General features: G+C 37.9%; 1 protein-coding gene across 2 annotated transcripts in view; it reads right to left on the reverse strand.

Moving 5' to 3' along the window:
* TP53BP2 (tumor protein p53 binding protein 2) overlaps positions 1-18,445 on the reverse strand; it is a 67,531-nt gene that overhangs the window by 977 nt on the left and 48,109 nt on the right. For both annotated transcript variants that reach the window (XM_012459751.3, XM_012459752.3), the window contains 6 exons: positions 17,278-17,740; positions 15,274-16,049; positions 12,757-12,894; positions 11,907-12,040; positions 7,982-8,148; positions 3,093-3,292 (listed from right to left, as the gene is read on the reverse strand). In XM_012459751.3, the coding sequence (XP_012315174.2) occupies positions 3,093-3,292; positions 7,982-8,148; positions 11,907-12,040; positions 12,757-12,894; positions 15,274-16,049; positions 17,278-17,740 (1,878 nt within the window). The remainder of the gene's footprint in view (positions 1-3,092; positions 3,293-7,981; positions 8,149-11,906; positions 12,041-12,756; positions 12,895-15,273; positions 16,050-17,277; positions 17,741-18,445) is intronic.

Raw genomic sequence — 18,445 nt, forward strand, 5'->3', positions numbered from 1 at the left:
AACCATGTGCTGTGCTCATCAGCTAGACTGCACAGGACGTTCAGAGATCACAAGGGCCCATCAACTGTGGCAACTCTACAAAGCAGCAATATAAAATCCCATGACAGTTCCAGGTATTAACTCAATCTGCACAGCTTGTTGAGCTGTAAATCAACTGTAACAAGGAAGGCAAACCGCTATATGCTCCAGCATTTGGAGCTTCTATCAGGAAGGAAGAAAGAGATTAAATTCTTTTACCTTTATTCACAATTGACATGACATTGTGTCATGGGACTTCAGACTGTCAGAAATGAAATGCCACAGACTAAAAGTCTACAAATTTAAGGAAGGTTGGGTGGAGTTTTTGCTTTAGAATTCTGTGGTTTTGTGTTTTTACAACAAGAGCCGTAAAGTTGAGTCCTAGTGAAGGCTACAAGGCTTCCAGGCCTGAGCTAGGACCAAGTCAAACTGGTAAATTCAACTAACACACCAAACAAAAGCAGTCCCACTTGACAAAAGAAAAATAAAAGGGTTTACTCAAAGAAAGTAGAATCATAGGCTTTGATTACATCCCAATTTAAAAATAAATAAATAATAATAATAATTTAAAAAGACTTCCAGTCAAAACTAAAAAACTAACTGGTGGATCCATGTTACAGAAAAGATTATTTTTCTATCTGAAAAGAAGACACTTAGCTAATACAATTTTCTAGACTTCTATCTGAGCCCTGACTACACATATGCACTGCCCTTTAAAAAAAAAAAGAATCAGGGAAAAAACCCAAAAAAGTTGTGTAGAGGATACTTCTAACAAGAAAAGATTTTCAAACTACTAAGAAAATCTAAATTTAGGGCTAAAATGAAGATCTTCAGTCCAGTCTGTTAATTTCAGAATCTTCTGAGCACCACGCACGTGAGACGGAACTCAGTCTTTGAGCGACTGCTCCCATGCTTGGGAACATGCAATGTTCCCCGTGTCATTAACCACAGGACTTCTTTGTTAGAAAATTTAAATAATTCAAAAGACCTATTATATAACTTGGTGACTATAATTAATAATGTATTGTATACTTAAAAATCACTAAGAAAATAGATGTTCTCACCAAAAAAATGATGACCATGTGAGATAATGCACATATTTAGTTCAATTTAGCCATTCTACAAGTATACATTATTTCAAATCATGCTATACACCATAAATACATACAATTTTTGCCAATTTAAAAAAAAGAAAAGAAAATACTCAAGTAAGCAACTAGTTCTAAGAAGATACTCTTCCCAAATAAGAAACTATACAAAACAAAAGGACTTATTTACCACTGATGTTTATAAGAGAAGGAAAGTGGCGCATGCAAGAGACCATACCTCTCTAGTGCTAGAGACTTTGGAGAAGCAAGTGAGGGTGCTTGAAAGAGAACCACCTTTATATTTATTTCTGCTTTCCTCTGGTAATCTGAAAGGCTTTTTTTTTTAAGACAGAGTCCACAGGGTCGCCCAGGCAGGAGGGCAGTGGTGCGATCTCGACTCACCAGAACCTCCGCCTCCCTGGCTCAAGCAATTCTCCTGCCTCAGCCTCCCAAGTAGCTGGGATTAAAGGTGCCCGCCCCCATGCCTGGGTAATTTTTGTATTTTCAGTAGAAACAGAGTTTCACCATGTTGTCCAGGCTGGTCTCAAAACTCCTGACCTCAAGTGATCCTCCTGCCTTGGCCTCCCAAAGTGCTGGGATTGATTACAGGAGTGAGCCACCATGCTGGGCCCCTGAAAGTGTAGTTTAAGGGCTCCATAGCCTAATTTAATTTTTCACTTTCATTATTCTTTAAAGTTACATTATGATCACCCAAATGAATACTGTCTAATCATCTATTCAAAACTTGTTGTGAAATGTTTATTTCATAATAAATGTTTTTGTCAGGACAACAGCAGTCAAGGTGTATAAGTCATTTACGCTGCACGTTAGACAAACAACAATGGGGAAGGGAGAGTCAGGGGGAAATGCTGGTCAGAATCCAGGAAGTCAGGTCCCAGCAATGAAGTCATTTCAAGGAATCCCACACCAAAAGTCATGCCCAGGCAGTGGATCATTTGTAGATAGAATCCTGTTCATAGCCTAGATGCCAGAGAAGAAGCTCTATGTGGGTAGAGGCCATGTCTGTCTGAACTTGATGAAAATACCAAGAATAGCATCTACTACTGGCTCTCTATTAGACCTCTGAGTTATCCTCCTACCAATCTTAGGAGGCAGAATTCTCCACCCCTCCCCATGTTCCTTCTGCAGCCTGGATACCCAAATAATAGGTGCTGCAGGTGGATCTGAAGCAACGTGGAGGCCAGTGCTCATGACCTACACACCATTTTCTATGTATCGCAACTGGCTCTTCCTTTCCTCAACCCTTTCTTTACTTCCTCACCAAGAGCAGATTTTGCAAGCACTTTAAACTTTTATCTCAATCTCTCAATTACCTGATCATTTCTCTCACTCTTTCATACACCCTCCACGCCCCTTGCACATACACAACTGCTATAAGAGAACAGCTGAATCTATAGAGCTTACTGCAAGGCCCTGGAACCTGTTATTCTCGCTTTCTCTCCCCTGACCGACCATATGCCAGTCTTCCCCTGAAAATACTCCTGGAGAATTTTACATGATGACAGCAGTCCCATTGTACTATACTACAGAAGTGGTACATATGTGCTGGCATATTATTTTCTTGCTTTTTATGAAATATAAATCAGACAGTAGAGGAAAACAAAGAATCTTGTCCTTAATGCCCTGTTGAAGCTCTCTACCAAATCTGCAAATCCTGATTTAGACTAACTAAAAATTGATTTCAGATGTCACAGGCTCAATTCCGATCATATTATCCAGTTACCCTTTGGTCTATTTATAAATGTAGGCAGGACTCCTGACCTCCGGGGGCTGACAAACATATGTTATCGATCATAATAAGAATCACTGAAAATGTGGCTTTAAGTCTAAGACTATCAAAATGTTTAAATTCCATGACTTATTAACAAAGGGCAGTTGGGTGCACTGTATCCATAACATACAGCAGTTTTTACAAAGCCCCTCTCTGGCACATATGAAAACACCGTAAGCATCAGAATAACTTACTCCCAGCAAGTTGCGTGGAACATATCCCTCCTTATCATTAAGGCGCGCCCACCACCATTCGATTTCATCTTCGTCTTCTCTGTGGATGATTGTCATGCAGTCTCCTTCTTTCATGGGCAGCTCATCATCATTCTGAGGTTCATAATCCCACAGTGCATAAATGACTCCTTTATTCATTATGCCCATCTTCTCCTGAACTCCTAAAATCATGACAGTAAAATAAAGCACAGAATATACAACTCGGAGTACACCACTCTTTATAATTTTTAGCTACATGAAACAAAATGGGAAGAAATGGGTACAGGCTGGAATACATTAAATATATAATAAAATGTCCTGAGGTGGTGGGTAGAGTGCAGTGGAAGGCAAACAGTGTACAGGGAACATACGGAAGACACATTACTATATGCTATCATCTCTAAAGCAGCTCTAAAACCTAGCACTTTATAAGCATCTCTCAGAGCTACTCAGAGTACAAAAACTTCTGCAAGCTTAGGAACTAAAAAAAGAACTGTTCAAGTCTAGGATATTAAAAAAGTGAATGATATGCCTGTCCAATTTCAGCCTACTCCCAAATGTAAGATTAAGGAACTCTAGAAATATTACTTCATTATTTACCCAAAATTCAGAGCAGACAGAAAAAAAGATAGAAGCAAAATGGTCTCTATGAATTTCCAAATGGGGAAAGATGGAAGAAGAAGAAAAAAAAAAAATATATATATATATATATATATATATATGTATGTATGTTAGAATGCAAAAATATGGCATTTTAGACATGATCAAAGTCTTCATATAATCAACTCTAATATAAAAAGAATCAGAATTCTAAAAGATGTTGAAATCCACAAACTAGGGAGGGGAAAAATCCTCAGAAGTCCACCTTTCACCAGGGTTAGTAACGGATTTGTAAATTAACTACTACTTTTAGTTTTGCCTTTCTTCATTTACACCTTCCTATCCTAAAAGGCAATGCTAGTAAGAAATAACAATCAATTGGCAGGCAATAGGAAAAAAGCAGAGGAGAAGGAAAAGAATTAAGGTAAAAAAGTTCTCAGCAATTCAGAATTATTATTTTCACTTATAATAATTTTTTAAAAACCAGAAAAATACTTGCTAGCTTTTGAATAGATTTTTCAGCTTATGTAAGCACTAAACTATTGATTATGAAATCATTCCTGTATCATCTAATGATACAGCACACAGTATATTTCTCTCACTCTGGGAAAAATTTAAATAAGAAATAGTTCTTTTCTAAAAGAAGGCTCTGCCAATCTAAAGAGACAAGTAAATTTTCAACTCCCCTTGTTTAAAGACGACATGCTAAGCATGACAGACTCACATGGATGATCAAACTTTACAACTATAATTTCACAAAGTTTTTTAAATGGCCAGATGCACTGAGATGGGAATGGAGAAAGATATGGGAGATTGTGGATATTTTAGTAAACTCAAAATAACAGCTCAAGTCTCAATTTCCAATAAATTAGGGACAGGGTCTTGCCCAGACTGGTCCAGAACTCCTGGGCTCAGGAGATCCTCCCACGTCAGCCTCCCAAAGTGCTGGGATTACAGGTGTGAGCCACTGTACCTGGCCGCCAATAAATCATTAGGAATGGAGAAAATTTATCATTACTTTGGTATTTATCAGATTAAAAGTTGCAAATTACTTTTTTTATGCAAAAACATTTATATAGCAATAATAACTGAAAACATATACTGAAATATCAACATTAGTTATTGCTCAGTTTTAAATTGTGGATACATTGGATTAATTTTCAATATTCACCAAATTTTCTTTTTTTTTATTTATTTTTTTTATTGCATTTTAGATTTTGGGGTACATGTGAAGAACATGCAAGACTGTGGCACAGGTACACACGTGGCAGTGTGATTTGCTGCCTTCCTCCCCTTCACCTATATCTGGCATTTCTCCCCATGCTCTCTCTCCCCAACTCCCATTTTTGAGGGGACTAAAACATGCTCAGTGTTAGTGGTAACTTGGGAAAGCCAAACTAAAGCTAAAATGAGATATCATTCCAAATCCACCAAGAGTCAGAGAACGTGGAGTAAAAGGAACCCTCTGCTAGATGTGCATCACTGTGACCTGGCAAGTCTACTTATAGATAAATACCGCAAGACAAGTACAAAAATGTTCACAGGGTTGTTTATAGAGGAATGAAAGGAAGGAGGGAAACAGCACAGATGTCCTTGGAAAGGAGAATTAAAAGATAAATTGTGCTATAGTCATCAAATGCAATAGTACAGTGAAAATAAACTATAGCTACAAGCAACATGAGTGAATCTCAAAAACAATGTTGAATGAGAAAAACAGGCCACAGAATCACCAGTATGATTTTATATAAAGGACAAAAACAAGCAAAACTGAAAATATTATAGAATTCATACACAAATGATATAATTATTTTTAAAAAACAAGGAATGCTAAACATGAAAGCAGTGGTCACTACAGACATGAGAAGGGGCCACATCAGGGAGGGGAGTCCAAATGATGTCAGAGAGAGTGCTTATGTTCTGTTTCCTAAGTTGGGTACACAGTTACTCACTGTGTGTAATCTATTATCACCTAAATAGCACATCCTGGTATCTACCATATACTTCATAAATTTTAAGAATCTAACCAAATACCCCTAATGTTTTAAAAAATCATATTCCATATCTAAATATAGGTCAAAATGGTCAATAAATTTAATATGGCAAAATATACATTAACATATTACATGTATGCATATGTGTGTACATATATATTATATATATAATATGTATACATATATATATAATATATACACATATTTTATATATATATATTTTTTTTGAGACAGAGTTTCAAAAAATATATATATATATATTTTTTTTTGAGACAGAGTTTCGCTCTTGTTCCCAAGCTGGAGTGCAATGGCATGGTCTCAGCTGACTGCAACCTCCACCTCCAAGGTTCAAGTGGTTCTTCTGCCTCAGCTTCCTGAGTAGCTGGGATTACAGGTGCCCACCACCATGCCCAGCCTGGATTCGAACTGCCCGCCTCAGCCTCCCAAAGTGCTAGAAATACAGGCGTGAGCCACCATGTTTGGCCAACACATTATATTAACACCAGTAACCTCAAAACTTTGGAAGGCCAAGGTGGGAGGATCACTTGAGCCTAGGAGTTTGGGGTTGTAATGAGCTACCATCACACCACTGCACTCCAACCTGAGTAACAGAGCAAGACTGTCTCAAAAACAAAATACATATATAAATATATAAGATATGTATTTTTATATATGTAATTTATTTATATATATATACATTTTAAAATATGTTAGTGTATCAAATATTCTACAGTCCAGAGTTCAAACCATAAACAAAGGCTGGGCATGGTGGCTCACACCAGTTGTCTCAGCTCTGGGAGGCTGAGGCAAGAGGATTCTCTGAGGCCAGGAGTTTAAGACTAGCCTGGGCAACAGAGCAAGGCCCCGCCTCCAAAACAAATTTAAAAGGTCAGGTATGGTGGCTCACACCTGTAATCCCAGCACTTTGGGAGTCCAAGGCAGGCAGACTGCTTAAGCTCAGGAGTTTGAGACCAGCATGGACAACATGGCAATATCCAATCTCTACTAAAAATACAAAAAATAGCTGGGTGTGGTGGCACATGCCTGTAGTCCCAGTTGCTCTGGAGGCTGAGGTGGTAGGATCACCTGAGCCCTGGCAGTCAAGGCTGCAGTGAGCTGTGATTGTGCCACTGCACTCCAGCCTGGGAGACAGAACAAGACCATCTCAAAAAATGAAAATAAAATAAAAAAATTAGCCAGGTGTGGTGGCAGGTGCCTGTGGTCCCAGCTACTTAAAAGCTGAGGCAGAAGGATCAACCAAGCCTGGGGGCTGCAGTGAGCTATGATCATGCCACTGCACTCCAGCCTGGGTAACACAGTAAAACTTCATCTCTAAAAAAATACAATAATCACAAATAGCAACACTAAAAACTATCAGCTGAGAGAGATGAAGAAGAGAACCTGAGATCTGTGGTTCTCTGACCCCTCTCCCTTCACATCTAGAGCCTGAAGAAAGGCCTAGAGATGGGGAGAAGAGTTCAGCAGAGAGGGCAGAGGCATATGTCTTTACCCTTAGGGATCTTCCAATCAACTGGTAAAGGAGTTTTTGAGAACTTGAGCAGTACAGGTTTCTAGGACCTCCTCATTTGTCTCTGTCTTCCCTCCTTCTTTAATTCCTCTCAAACCCAACTAAAGAGCAAAATTAACTTCAACTTCTAAGCCTTGTAAACAAACAAAAAAAAATTTCCTTGTAAATAAAAATGCCAACCAACATGTATCCATCTAAAACTTCAAGTCCATTTTCCTCTAGGTAGAGATCTGATGTTAGCAATAGAATCATAAACTCAAAATCAAGAAAACGAAAAAGAGGGAAAAAAAAGACAGCTCTAAAATACACGTTGCCTTTATTTTACTTTATGACAAGTTTGATTTCTAGGAAAACTTGGACCATTTGGATTCTTAAACTGATCCTGCACTTCTCTTGATCATGTTATTAGGAGGGAGTCTGTTTACTTATTTGCAAGGATACACCATCAATCTATAAGTACTAAATAAAGCCTGACTAGAGGATCTTTTATGGTCAAAGCCATTAACACCACTAGGTCAGATGCTGCAGCACTGTCTTTTGTAGTTGAAGAAGTCCCTGACAATAGCTGTTTCTACGCATACAAACAGAAGCTGTATTATTATCTGTGACCAAGGCTGCCCTATTTTCAAGGCCCAGGACTATGGATAACACAAAAGATTTTTTCCAAACAAAAATACTTACTGAATTATATCCTGGAGATACAGGATAAATGAATGCAGTAATCAATACATTTAGTTCTACTTGTCACATACCATAAAGAAATTGGGAGCACTGAGTGTAGCCTTCCTCCATTTCCTCGCACTTGTCTGCAGCAGTCTGCATGTCACTGTAGGTCATGGCAAACACAGCAGCTCCCGACTCCACCAAAAACTTACACACTTGGACATTGTTACATGAGGCAGCACAATGTAATGGAGTCCTGCGAAGCAAGACACAAGGGCTAGAAATGTTTTCCTAAATTGAATGACATCTGCTGGGTTAAAATATCTGGAAAGAAAGTTCTCGTGTCTCTCATCTACCAAGCTGTTTCTTCTGAAAACCTCCTAAACAGTTTTTTAAAAACCAGTTCAACATAGATGATTGAACCCATCAAAGAATTACAGCCACAAATGAAAACTTCAGAGTGTCATGGACCACACTGGGGCTGAGAGCTTAGCAAAGGGTGAGAAGAATAAAGGATGTGAATAAGAAGAAATGAAATACGTATAATAGTTTAAGAAAAACAATGTAAAATGGATTTAGTTCTATGTCCTAAGCACCCAGTCTAATCGAGACCATCCCGGTCAACATGGTGAAACCCCGTCTCTACTAAAAATACAAAAAATTAGCTGGGCATGGTGGCGCGTGCCTGTAATCCCAGCTACTCAGGAGGCTGAGGCAGGAGAATTGCCAGAACCCAGGAGGCGGAGGTTGCGGTGAGCCGAGATCGCGCCATTGCACTCCAGCCTGGGTAACAAGAGTGAAACTCCGTCTCAAAAAAAAAAAAAAAAAAATCTATTTATCACCACTAATTTCGAAGGAATTAAGTTGCATATATGAAATTTTATATTTTTTAAATCCCAAGTTAAAAGAAATTTTAATTGAAAAAATTTGCCAAATCTATTAAAACCAGAAAAGTAACTATAAGATACACATTTTTTTTTTTTTTTTTGAGACAGAGTCTTGCTCTGTTGCCCAGGCTGGAGTGCAATGACATGGTCTTGGCTCACTGCAATCTCCATCTCCCAGGCTCAAGCAATTCTCCTACCTCAGCCTCCCAAGTAGCTGGGATTACAGGCACACACCACCACACCCAGCTAATTTTTGTATTTTTAGTAGAGACGAGGTTTCACCACGTTGGCCACACTGGTCTCTAACTCCTGACCTCAGGTGATCCACCTGCCTCGGCCTCCCAAAGTGCTGGGATTACAGGCGTTAGCCACTGCACCCAGCCAAATACACACATTTCAATCTACTATAGGTAACTGGTCAGCAGGAATTTATTAATACCATTAAAGAGAACCTTCTCCAGCATCTCAAATGTTTTATAATAGATTGTCAATGACCCCAGACTAATAGTAAAGATATAATAGCCAATACTACTACCCAAACTCAGAAGTTGAGTTTGAAAATGTTAATCAGGCACTGAATGATATAAGATTTAATTTCTTTACTCTTTCCTCTCCTCTTTATTTTAGTCTCCTTGGGTATACAGCCTTGAAAAAAAAAATTTAGGCCAGATGCAATGCCTCCCAGCACTTTGGGAGCCCAAGGCAGGCAGATCACCTGAGGTCAGGAGTTTGAGACCAGCCTGCCCAACACGGTGAAACTCCTGACTCTACTAAAAATATAAAAATTACCCAGGCGTGGTAGTGCCCACCTATAATCCCAGCTACACGGGAGGCTGAGGCATGAGAGTCGCCTGAAGAGGAGTTGGAGGTTGCAGGGAGCCAAGATCACACCAGTGCATGCCAGGGAGACACAGAAAGACTCTATCTCAAAACAAAACAAAAATATTGTTTTTTGGCTATGCACAGTGACTCACCTGTAATCTCAGCACTCTGAGAGGCCAAGGAAGGCAGATCACTTGATTTCAAGAGTTTCAGACCATGGGCAACACAGCAAAACCCCATCTCTACTAAAAATACAAAAAAATAGCCAGGTGTGGTGGCACATACCTGTAGTCCCAGCTACTTGGGAGGCTGAGGTGAGAGGACTGCTTCAGCCCAGGGGGCAGAAGTTGCAGTGAGCCGAGACTATGCCACTGCACTCCAACCTGAGCAACAGAGCAAGACCCCGTCTCAAAAAGAAAAAAATTTTTTTAATTCCCCATTCCAAATCACTTTTTTTTTTGAGGGTCTTGCTCTGTCACCCAGGCTGAAGTGCAGCAATGAAATATTGGCTCACTGCCCTCTTGACCTCCAGGCTCCAGTGATCCTCTCACCTCAGACTCCCACATAGCTGGGACTACAGGCACATACCAGCAGTGATGGAATCTTGGTTCACTGCAATCTTGGCCTCCAGGCTCCAGTGATCCTCCCATCTCAGCCTCCCGAGTAGCTGGGACTACAGGCACACATCATCTAGCTAATTTTTTAAATTATTTTGTAGAGACAGGGTCTCTCTATGTTGCCCAGGTTGATCTCAAACTCCTGGACTCAAGTGATCTGCTTCAGCATCCCAAAATGCTGGGATTACAGGTATTAACCACCATGCCTGGCCAGAACACTATTATTAATAGTCTGGAAAATATTACTACAGATTTTTTTCACTGCATGGTTTTTAATATTGAAAAAGTATATACAACATAAATTCCCAACATTAGGAAAACAAGGGCATTATGACACAGTAAGAATTTGTTCTGTTTATGCTATAATGTTAAACTAAAAATATAGGCTTAAAGCATTACATATATATTAGGAGCTTAACCACATTTGTGAAAAGCATATGAAAAACAGCTTGGGCCAAGTATGGTGGTTCATACCTATAAACCCAACACTTTGAAAGGCTGAGGCAGGAGGATCACTTGAGTCCAGGAGTTCAAGACCACCCTGGGCAACACAGTGAGACCCTGTCTCTACAAAAATAAAAATAAACAAAAAAGTTTTTTTAACGAGCTTGAAGAAAATATATTAAAATATTAATGGTGTTTACCTCTACATTGCAAGGATACAGATGGCTTGTTTTTCTTTTATTTTTATTTTGCCTGTTTTCCACAGTGGACACACATTACTTTTATAAATATGAATGTTTAAAAACTGCAACCAAAATGCTTCTCCAAACGTTAAAACAAAACAAAACAAAATTGGAAAACAATCTCAATGTCTAATAAAAGAGAGACTGTCACAATAAATGAGTACAGTCATGTGGTAGAGTAATATGAGGCTAATTTAAATGTTTGTATGTGTGTATGCAATCTATATAGGCATACACGAGAATTTTATATCGTAATATTTTCCATGTTGTAAGAAAAACAAGTTGTGAAACTAAAATACTGGAGTAAATATAGTGTGATTACAACTTTTAAAATCCTATATAGAAAAAAGTCAATTGTTTGTATTCTTCCACAAAAGTAACACATTATAATTTAAAATTTTCGTTTTTTTTTTTTTAATAAAATACAAAATTTGCTACCTATTCTGTTAGTTTTTGGGGGTGACAGGACCTTATTAGGAACTTTATTATTATTATTTAATGTTGACTAACATTTCCACTAATCTGCAAACAATACTCATTACTTGTAGTACTGCCTGTGTTTTACGTACATGCTAGTTCCATGAAAAATGGATTACATGGCCAAATATATGTGGGATATGTTGCAAATTATAATCCCCTCTTGGAGACATAGAATGGACATACTGAAGACTCTGAAGCATTTCAGGGGCTGGGGACACCTTGCTTAAATCAGCACTTCCCAACTTTGCTTAAGCATGCTAATTAACTGCATACTACTTTGTGACACTTATTTTTATCATTAACTACTAAACATTTTAACTACTTCCAGAATGGGAATGAGATAACTCTTACATGAACACATGTTAATTCCTCAAAAATAGATAGCACATTTCTCCAGCTAGATTACAAGCAGCTTGAGGACATACACTGACATACTTCTTTGTCTTCCAACAGCACTACGACACTGCTTATAAACTGATTACCAAAACTAAAGTTTGACTGGAGTTTAAAAGAAAATCTTACCATCCATCACTATCAGCAGCATTTACATTTACACCAAACTGTACCAGGAACTTAACGATTTCTGTGTGGCCTGCACACACAGCATTGTGAAGAGCTGTGATGCCTTCATCATTGGGCAGGCTTGGATCATCAACCTATATCAATAAGAAGAGAGAGTATCACTCTAGTTTCTTGTCACCCGAACTGTCACTATTAACTGGCTACTTTAGGGTCAAAAGGAGAGAAAGAGACTCTTGTGACACTTAAACATCATAATTAAAACTATTAGGAGCCAAGAAAACTATACCAAGAACAAGTCTAGAAATAAGACAGACAGAATAACCGCATTAAGTAGGCAGTCACTATAAAAAGGTTTTCTTTAAAAAAAGAAGTACCAGAAACTATATCCTTTTGGTCATTTTTGTTTATTTATCCTTCCAACTTCTCACCACAAATTAGTTTCTAAGTAGAAGTTGCATTTGCTATGGAAAGCAAAAAAAAGAGTCGACTAAAAATATTTTAAATAGTAGGCTTCTGAAAAGTAGAGACCACATCTCTAACCTAATACAGTATAGTAAAAATCCATACATGAACAACTTCTAAAGGGGAGTAATGATCTCTCTTAAGAAAGAAAAGTACTCTAGAGGACTCCAAGTGAAAACTGAACTTCCAAATGATGACAATTCTATAGCCACACCTTTAAAATAGCATAGCCTATTCTAAGGCGTGCCTAAGCATTCCTGAACACAACCCCACAATTCCAAAAAGAAAAACAATTTAAAAATACAATTTCTCTATAGTAGCTTTCTTGTTAGAGCTTTAAAACAAAATATAAGGTCATATTTAAGAAATTTACCAATTATAATCATACCTCATAAATAATTCTCTGTACAAGGTCAAATTCTCCCTCCAAAGAGGAATCTAGCAGTAAAGCAAGGGGGTTGAATTTCACCCTCATTCCATGAGCAATACGCTCTGAGCCAGTTTTACGCAAGTTTGTCCTTTTACCCTGCAAAGAAAATGGGTGGAAAATTTAGGATCCTGGAAAATCTCATCCTCTAAGGATGAGAATAGCAGCAGCAAATGGGAAGGAACAACTTCTCAGCTAAATTAGTGAGAGGAACTTTAACAACATAGATTTAGCAGATTTTATTCAAGTAGTACATTATTCAGAAAAGTATACAAATCTAATACGCAGCATAATAAATTTTCACAAAGTGAACAAACACCATGGAACAAAGTTGGAGGAACATAAGTTTATAAAATCTAATGCAATTACATTTGGGTAATACATTATAGTACGAACTAAACTAAGAGTATAATCACAAGTGGCAAATAAGCTAGCTTTCTGTCAAGTATCAGAATTAGCCAAGACTGGTCTTTAGACTGCCTATCTAAAATAGTACCGCAAACTCCACTCTCTTAAAGTGGGCAACAGCATAGCTTAGAACTACAACAGCTAACCTATATTGAATGATTATTCATTAACCCTCACAAAAATCCTACAATCCCTAGTTTACAGATAAGGAAACCAAGGTATATAATCCAGTAAATAGCAGAACTGGGACTCAAATCCAGGTAAGCTGGCTTCTTTGAAGTCTGTCATCTTAACCATTTCACATCATAATGCTTCCTCAGGGGAAAGCATATAATTAAGGTAAATAATACAGATCATTAGTCTTTCTTAGATATACCAAGGAGAAATCCTACCAGTTTAAACTTCTAATGAATCAGGCTTTTTAAAAAACAAAGGCAAAATTTTAAAGACTAGATCTAATATCCTATAAAATAGGTGTCTTAAACACACCCAACAAAGTGGAGACATTTCCTGTTATGAGGTATGACATATGTACTCCACATACTTCCTTCATTTCATCTCAGATTTGGAAAATTCCCAAGTTTTTAAAAACATTAAGTGACAATCAATATATTTCACAATGTGCAACGGCTGAAATGCTGTTCTTTGAATGTTATCCGACTGCGGTTAATACAACTCATAAGCAGCACAGTGTAATGACACTTGCCAATCCTACTGTTAAAGAATGTACGACATAGTTGTTTCTATTTCACCTAAAACAAGAAGGAAAAAGTAAGCCACTTCTAGGAAGAGAATAGCAGAATCTTAAAAAGAAAGTAAGATACTTTTACCAATTCTAGTTTTCCTTTTTTCTCCTTGAATATGTGGATTATTTTGACACAGCAACAAAAAGGCCAGAAAATAACAAGTGGCTGAATGTGAATTGGGTTTGGCCAATGTGGCATACAACTTCCTGCTTTCTTTATGTTTAAAACTCAAAGAGAAGCAAGTCTTAGAACTTAGGAGGCAGAGAGTGGTTTAAAAACTGCTAACCTCTATTTAAAAACTTTTTTTCTAGTTTCAAATGTTTAGTACATTAAACTTTTAAGCAAACGTTTATTGTAAATTGTTAAAAATAATTCTGGACAATCATTATCTTTGAATACTATCATATCTAAAAGACATAAGCGATCAAACATGCAAGGTACATTTAAAAAAAATTTTTTAATGCTATTTTGCTTTTGACCAGGTTTTAAGTTCATAGTTCAGCAGCCTACTTCTTTCCGTGCTTACTGAAGTAAAGTGACTTCAAATTAAACTATGAAGAAGCAGACTTCATTTAGACATTCTGGGATTTTTATTTTCTCTCATCAAAGTGAGAAAATGGAAGCTTAAATTTCAAACAAAAGCTTACTATGTGGAAGGAGTACGGAAGGTGCACTCAAGCCAAAACATACAAAGTTTTAGAATAACTTTGCATGTTAAAGTACAAAGAAATCTTAGGGATCACCAGGTTAGCCTGAGATTTTCGGACTTCATTGAAGGGAAGGAAAAGGTTTATGAGGGGCCCCCCAGCCCAGTTACCCCTCCCTGCCCTCACTTCATCCAGAACCCTTCCAATTTTACCACTGTTTTAAGTTTGAGGTTTCACCTAACATTTCATTTTTAAAAATTTCACTGCTAGAAAATTTGGAAAAAGACTGACATCACCAATGAGAGAAGTTATACCATCTGCCTGATTTCACACAGCTAAGCTAGTAATCAAAAGTTTCAAACCCAGGTCTTTTGAGTCCCAGTCGAATGTTGCTTCTCTAATTATGTGACATCAGCTAGAGAAGAAACAGCAAATGCAGTGTTTATAGGGATAAGAACAAAACTCTGTTTCTTTCACAAATAAATGGGTTCTCTCTAAAAAAGAAAAATGTTCTTTATGCTGAATAAATTACATTTTGATAACATTTATAAGATCCACTCTGTACCAAGGGAATTGTAAAATAAAAATGCAAACTGGAGAAGAAGAATGTGACCACCAAGAAGACCATAACAAAGTAAAAGACTCCAGAAAAGGCCATGAGATTGCATATTACTTACAGGAGGCAGAGAGACCTGCCCAGTGATTTCAGGCGGGCGCATGCTCACTGAGTCTTCTCCCGGCCCTTCAGGCTCCGGGGATGGGTATGGTGGGGGTGGGTATGGAGGGTACTCCTCTAGGTACACATCAAGCAGATGGGGAGCCTCTGGATTTGGTTCTTCCGGGTTATTCTGGAGATTTGGGCTGTTGTCTGGGACTCCCTCGGGCACATAATCAAGGCCCTGAGAAGGAGCTGGCATGTCACTGTTCTCTGTACTGGCACTCCCCACATCCTCTGGGGACAATGGTTCAGGAACCAGAGAGACCACCTCCTTCTCGGGCTCCATATGTAAATACGGATTCTGGATTTCTACTGGGCTTTCTGAGCTGGCAGTCACAGAAGCTGACTTGGATGGGTATGATGGGACAGAGATGGTCTCCATGGCCGCTATGGTGGTCCTCTGATACAAAAGCTTCTGAATATTTGGCCCGTTAGGACCCTCTGGCTCTGTAATAGAGCTACGTTTCTTTAGTGGCCTTGGTGCATTAGACAGTTTCTTTCGTAGGGCTTCTAAATCTGCATCACTCTGGTTTCGGTAAGGATTAGATAAGAAGGGCAGTAATTTGGTTGGGCTGAGTGGCCGAGGAATTCTTTCATTTTCATGGTTCTCCTGAACTGAAGAAACAGGCTCTGTTTCAGGTTCTGGACTGCCAGGCTTGCCCTGGCTACTGGAATAAATGTTCTCTGGGTGCTGCTGTTGATTCTGGGCAGCAGCAATTACAGGCTTACCATATACTAATTGAAAAAGAAAAAAAAGCCCTGATTAGCATTAATTAAACAAAACTGGCAAGAAACAGAAACAGCTAACAATAACTAAAGCCTCTTTTAATTTCATCGTTGTTACTACATAATGCCCTTCAAATATAATTAATTTTTAAAAATAACAAATGACAAAGCAAGGAATCCATCTTTGCATAATAAACTTATTACAGAATCAAAACCCCCACTGATTGTAACATGCACCATTATCTCATGAAACAATAAGAAAATGTTGCCAATTTTAAGAAATCACTGACTGTAGCATCCAAATTTAAAATAACAAAATGTGAAAACCATTTAGAACCAATGAAAACAGATAATCCTCTCGTGTCCAGATTAAAACTAAACATATACTATCCCATCTTTCACTTTTCAAAAGTGAATCAATGTGAGAAATCCTATTTGGCTTATAAAATTATTAAGAACCACTTACAGTTACCAAAGTTATTCCGTTAGCATTCTGATTATATTAAAATTATCTAATTCCCAAATTATTCCATTTTCACCAAAGACCCACAAAAAGAAAACATTCTTTGCTGTTGAATTTTAATTATGACATCTTAAGTCACAATTATATGGTTATTTCATTACTACAAAGCTATTTCCATTCAATTAAAACATGGTCAATTTTATTCTAGTCCTATAAACTAATAATTTACAAAGAACCCAACAAATTTCCAAACGGTGTATGTTTAATACAAACTAACCTTAATTATATTTTTACATATAGTTAGTGGCTATGTCCTCATTACAATGACTTAAAATACAGTAGAGAAATTTTTAATAATATATATAGACACATGCACATATATAAAGGGAGGGAGGTGTGTGTGTGTGTGTGTGTGTGTACACAGGGGCAGTGGTCTGGTCCTCTATGTGACAAGAACATCTGGTCAACCTACAGTGAAGACACACACCTTCCTTCTGCACTGTAATGACCCATGTACATTTGTTTTCCACTCACCAATAAGCCCCTCCAGACTTAAGACCACACTTTATTGATCTGTTAACTTTAGTGCCTACTACTACAGGAGCAGACATTTAGCAAGCACTCTTTTAAACACCCAATAAAGAACAGAAGTCACAGTTAAACAAAACCCTTAGCCTCAGTCAGAACAGGGATTCATTATTTTGCTGTCTGCTGAGGGATGGCAGCTCTGATACAGAACTTAAGCACATCACCTACGAACATGAAGAACCTTACCACTTGAAAAGTGTGGCCCTCTGGTATGAGTCTTGGTCAATGCACTCTGCACAGCCTGCTGGAAGTTTTTTCCTGGAGCCTGCTGCTGTGTGTACATGGAATATATTGAACTTGCTGCCACGGTCTGGGGTTTTCTGAAGGGTGGAAGTAAGGTGTCTTTGGAAGGCTGGGGAGTAAAGGGCCGGACAGCAGCAGCTGGTGGACTTTCTTGCTTAGAACCTGGAGAAAGGGTCTGGTCTTGACCAACTGAAGGTATGCTGGGAGACAGCAGCACTCTTGGCTGCTGCCCTGCTGGTTTTGGTTTAGTTCCCATGGACAGAACAACTGTTGACAATTGCTGAGAATTTCCATCTGGCTTAATGTCTGAAGGTGGCTGATTAGTTTGTCCAAAATAAGGTAAATTAATCTGTTTTGGTTTTGTAGGAACAGGAGGTGGTACTTTAGCCACATTTTTATTTGCAGCCTATAACATACACATTAAAAGAAGTCAGTTAAAATACTATATAACTAGGTATACAGGATGTTCTAGATAACCTAATTTCACAAATGTTAAGTATTCACTATAAAAATATTAGCTCTATTTTTTTAAAATGTTAGTTTTTGTTTTGTTTTATATGTTTATTTATCTTATTTTTGTACAGACAGGGTCTCATTTTGTTGCCCAGGCTGGTATTGAACTCCCAGTCTCAAGTGATCCTCCCACCTCAGCTTCCCAGAGTGCTAGGATTACAGGTGTGAGACACCATGCCTGGCTGTTCGCTAGTTTTAAATCTCTGTATTTACTCACATTGAATAACAGACTTCAATAATGTAATACAATATCTCCCCTTTATGATTTCCTCCTTGCTTCCACTTCCTATCTGGGCAACTTTAATACATTTAAGTGCCCATTTGAAAACTTTTACTGTCATCTTTCATATTCACAGATGGCATCAATAATGGGAAACCATTATTGTTCACTCGAATTTCATGCAATTTAGACAACTGCCATAAAACACACCTAACTTGGAACACTCACATATAACCTGGTTATCAAAGGTTAAGACTGTAACAGTTAAAGAAAATTCACCAAACAATCATTTTGTAATTTTGAAGAGATAAGATACTTGAACAGTACAAATACAATGTTCTTCAATGCACTTATACTTTTTAAAGAATCACACAAAAT

This window comes from Aotus nancymaae, unplaced genomic scaffold (genome assembly GCF_030222135.1).
Source record: "Aotus nancymaae isolate 86718 unplaced genomic scaffold, 86718_ANA_hifiasm-v0.15.2.pri h1tg000032l_0, whole genome shotgun sequence".
In the NCBI taxonomy this organism is placed as follows: Eukaryota; Metazoa; Chordata; class Mammalia; order Primates; family Aotidae; genus Aotus; species Aotus nancymaae.